This window comes from Hydra vulgaris, chromosome 12 (assembly GCF_038396675.1).
Source record: "Hydra vulgaris chromosome 12, alternate assembly HydraT2T_AEP".
NCBI lineage: Eukaryota > Metazoa > Cnidaria > Hydrozoa > Anthoathecata > Hydridae > Hydra > Hydra vulgaris.
In genome coordinates, this window is record NC_088931.1 from 66,322,501 (window position 1) to 66,327,500 (window position 5,000).

General features: G+C 24.9%; 2 protein-coding genes across 2 annotated transcripts in view; one reads left to right on the plus strand and one right to left on the minus strand.

Annotated features, from left to right (window-relative positions):
• LOC100207414 (villin-1) overlaps positions 1-5,000 on the plus strand; it is a 35,057-nt gene that overhangs the window by 12,756 nt on the left and 17,301 nt on the right. The gene's annotated exons all lie outside the window — the stretch shown is intronic.
• Positions 1-5,000, minus strand: part of LOC124819364 (telomerase reverse transcriptase) — an 18,508-nt gene that overhangs the window by 11,836 nt on the left and 1,672 nt on the right. The window contains exons 2-6 of the mRNA XM_065814186.1: positions 4,834-5,000; positions 1,638-2,022; positions 1,112-1,318; positions 538-799; positions 302-396 (exon numbers count right to left, since the gene is read on the minus strand). The exon at positions 4,834-5,000 is cut by the window's right edge and continues 316 nt beyond it. Coding sequence (XP_065670258.1) covers positions 302-396; positions 538-799; positions 1,112-1,318; positions 1,638-2,022; positions 4,834-5,000 — 1,116 coding nt within the window. The remainder of the gene's footprint in view (positions 1-301; positions 397-537; positions 800-1,111; positions 1,319-1,637; positions 2,023-4,833) is intronic.

Sequence of the window (5,000 nt, forward strand, 5' to 3'; positions counted from 1 at the left end):
TTTTTTTTTCCAAGTTTAATGTCCATGGTTTCACACTAGCGTGGCTTCTACAATATTGCTTTTTTTCTATTTATATATAATATCATGTAGGAGTTATAGCTGTTTTTTACAACTAGATAACCTAACATTAAGCTGTTTTGCAGATCAATACTAAGCTTTGATTTATATTGTGATATTACCACTAGAAAGATTACCTTTTACAAGTTCCTCCTATCCTTACACACAATCAATTAATATGTTGTTGATTAATTATTTATATATTGTTTTTATAACTATAAATACAATAAAATATTTTACAAACCTATATACTGCATATAGTTGTAGGTAAGCTCTAAACTGTGTTGGTGGATGAAGTACCCACACCACGGGAAGAACAAACCATTAATACTTTTAATGCTAGAAAATATAAAAAGAAAAAAAATTTTTAAAACTTCAAAAAAATCAAACTCAAAAATTTATCTTAAACTATCAAATTTGTAAGAGAAAAAAAAAATTTAAAAGATTTGATGAAATCAAAATGAAAAATAAAAAATCTACCTCAAACTTTCAAACTGCATATTAAAATTTATTTCAAATTTTTTCATATTTATTGATGCACCATACATAGCTACAGATTGATGCAACTTGTAAATAAACGATATAGCAGTATCACGAGAAGTTGCAACAAATAAATAGTCATCTACCCATCGCATCAGCAAACAATCTGGAGATGTCAAAAATTCATTTAAATGTTTTTGTTCAATATTTCCATAATGTAGATCGTTTATAATTGCAGCAATAACAGAACCTTGGGGAATTCCTAAAAATTCAAATCTTATCAATTTACATAAATTGTATAAACATTTTTTAAATAAGACTCATTTACATTTGGATAACCCAAATGTATTCAACAATGAATTATACCTTTTTCCCATTATTTTATTCCCATAAATGTAATAAAACTCATTAACATTACTTTAAAACTTTTAAAAATAAACCTTAAAAAAATCTTTAAGAAAAAATAAGTGACTAAAATACAAATAATATTGAAATAATAAAAAATATTAAACCATAAAACTACAAGTACTATATATATAGTTTAAACACTCATATTTAACTACAACTTTTTTACCATTTTCTTGCTTCAAAAATGTGTTGCCAATCTTTCCAATTGAAAATTTCACATGCTTTTTGAGAAGATTTATGAGATCTGTTTTATATGCCAACTTTGTGTATACACTATCAATGAACACACAACCATTTCCTACAATCGTTCCACATTTTAAACCATGTCTTATAAAGTCAATAAATGTGACACACTCCATACTATCTGTTGCAACTGGAAGAAAAAAGAAAATGAAATTGAATTTGTTGCCATAAATGCTTTTGTAATGAATTTAAACTTATTTTAATAAAATTTTTTCTACACTAATTTTTTTCTAACATAATCCAATATTTTTTTAAATTTTATTGTTACATTTTTGGTTGTGATAAAATATAAAGAATAAGGTTGCAATTAATAACAATTTATAACATTTTTATTTACAATAATAATTATTAGTATTTATAACATTATTTTTATAATTTTAATTGATAATGATAAGTTTTACAAAAACTTTTTTATAACATTAAAAATGATTTTAATAAAAAAATCTAACCTTTTGATATTTTTTTTGATATACCATTTTGAGAATACTTCAGTCGTGTATATTTTCTTATTAAGTAAGACTTTTGCTTTAAAACTGATGAGAGTAGATCTAAAACTCGGTCTTGTGGTAATGTGTCAAAACAACGCCCAATATCAACTTTAGAAAAATAAAAATTAGGGTTTTCATGGTAATTCATTTTAATATGAGATCTGAAATTTTTCCACTTCATAAACAACTTTGTAGATTCGCAAACTGATGCTCCCAATAATTGAGGGCACTGCTCACATTCATACCGAAGTGCTAGATGTATATTCTTTAACTCATAATTAATAAAAAACTTTTCTTTTAAATCAATGCCACGCCATGATGAGTTCATATTTGCAATTGGACGAACCTAAAAGTGAAGTAATAATTTTGAAAACATGAAAAATTTAAAAAAAAAAAGATGAAAAAACTATTGTTTTATCTCTTTAACTTTTTCTTTTTTATCTCTTTCATACATAACACTTGGCTACACCCTAAGCTACTTTACATAAATACTACCTGGCTACACTCTAAACCATCAATCAATACATGTACACTTGCATGTTTCTATACTCTAGTGCTGTATTGAAATAATTCTATATTTTACATCAAAATGTTTCTATATTCTACATCGAAATGTTTCTATATTCTGGTGCTGTATTGAAATTTTCTTCTATTTTCCACAGATACTTTAAAAGTATAGGTGAAAATTAGGTTTTTTAATTTGCAAAATAATTTGTTGTATGCATTTTTTTCTCATCATTTTTTTTTTAAATCAATATATTTATATTAATATATCAGAATAAAATTGAACTTAACTCCTCAAGATTGTCTTGATTTTTTTTTCAATTAAAATTTTTTTTTAATTTATTTATAATTCTCTCTTTCCATCCTAAACTTAAAAAAAATAAATCTTGTTAAACAAGAAGCCTCGCAAAGAAGGTTATTACTTCTAGAGATGCAGAGATTATCTAAACCTCAAACCTTTTGATCGTGAGCTAAAAGTTTAACCACTCTATTACAATATAACACTCTACTACAATATAACACTCTACTACAATATAACACTCTACTACAATATAACACTTTACTACAATATAACACTCTACTACAATATAACACTCTACTACAATATAACACTCTACTACAATATAAAACTCTACTACAATATAACACTCTACTACAATATAACACTCTACTACAATATAAAACTCTACTACAATATAACACTCTACTACAATATAACACTTTACTACAATATAACACTCTACTACAATATAACACTTTACTACAATATAACACTCTACTACAATATAACACTCTACTACAATATAAAACTCTACTACAATATAAAACTCTACTACAATATAACACTCTACTACAATATAAAACTCTACTACAATATAACACTCTACTACAATATAATACTCTACTACAATATAAAACTTCTATTTATTAAAAAAAATAATAATTTGTTTCATTTAAATTACATTTGCTTGATTTTAAAAATAAATTTAGTAGAAAAACTGTCTATTTAAAAAATTTGTTGAAAAACTGTGAGTTTTAAAATTTGAACTTCACAGTTTTTTAACAGATAATGACCAAAGGAGTTTGTAATTGGAATCTGGAACCATGTACCTCCAAAGAAATAAGTTTAATCAATCCTTGGATTCTTCAAACTTTTTGAAAAGTTCTGTGATAGACTTAACAAAACTTAACAAAATGTAACAAAAATTTGGAATGTTCTTGTTTGGCTTTCATTGCGGTTTCAGTTTTTTTAACAAAGAAACCAACAAGGATTTCAAGGATTTTGTCTAATAAAACTGTGAGACAATCTCCTCAACCAACAACTCAGCCAGTTCCTACATAATTGAAGGAGACAAACAAGAAGTATTTTGAACATAATTAAAGCACCAGACGGAAAATTGATTGAATGATTATTGCTCAACTTTGGTATCATGTTTTATAGCAAAACCAAGATCAACAAAATCTAAAAACGTGATTAACTATATCAGTAAAGTTAACTTTGAGTAACTTATTTACAGAGTCTCCTAAAACATCTTTTTTGAAAAAGTAACTGCATGATATTTTTGACTTGTAACTCAGTCCGAAACTAGATCATTGGTTTGTATGTTTGGAAAGTGATTAAGAATACATTTAATGATTTTAAAATAAAAATAAAAATCTAAGCTTTAGTTTAATGTCTGACCTCATGACATTATATCAATCAAATTTATTTTTTTTAAAGCTGCTTTCTGTTATGGTAGAAAATACTGTTAAAAGAAACTTCAGATACTACTGAATGGACATTTTTCTACATATTTCAAAACTTTTGTATGCTACCTTATCTTCTCTATTTCTCTTTTTGCAATCATGAAGGACTTCAAACTAACTTTACAAAATACAATTGTTTCATCCTTTCTATCACTTTTTAATTTTTGAGTTCCTCTTTAATGTCAATAAATATAAAATTGGGTATATTAGAACTTAATTGAATTACTTTAAAACTTTTCTTTTATTGTATTAATTGAAAGCTGAAATAGATAATTTTTTTTTAATTTTACTGATCATATTCATGGTCTTTTCTTATAAGTTATTTATTAATGAACTTCATAAATGTTTCCACTTCGCAAAACTAGTCACATAAAAAATAGGTTAAACAGAGAAAGGAAGACTTTTGAAGTCTTAAAATTTACTTTTATATTTAGTTATTTTTACTTTTTAAAAGAAAATTTCTTACTGTAGATATATCAAAAAAATGCCTAGACTTATAAAAAAATCAAAAAAAAAAAGGATTTTAAAGAGGTCGACCTGCAAATTTTTTATATCTTTTAACAAATCATTCCAGAAATTATTTAGAATGCTTTAAATTATATTTTTAAGTTTGATTATTATTTTAATATCTGTAAATAACTTAATATCTTATTACTAATATTATAATTATTTATTAAATATTTATACTAGGACTATTTTATACTAGAAGAGACAGGAAGGTAGAATTTTGGTAGATTAACATGAGTGCCCAAACAGGTACCTGTGTCAAAATCTGGATACATCACTATAATAAGTGAGAGCATATAAGAATTAAATGAAATTTCTTACTTTAGATATTTATGCAGAAAAATAATACAAAATTTAAGCTTCAAGAATAAAAATAAAAAAAAATAAAAATAACTATTACCTTTTCTTGACCTGGAATCAAACGTATATCGTACACGCCAATACATTCAGATGTTTTCAACTTATTAGTAACATCTTTTACAGACAACTTTTTATATACAACAGACGACTTCATTCCAATATCAGTAATCATTTTCCATACAGGTTTACGATAAAAAAAAATACAAA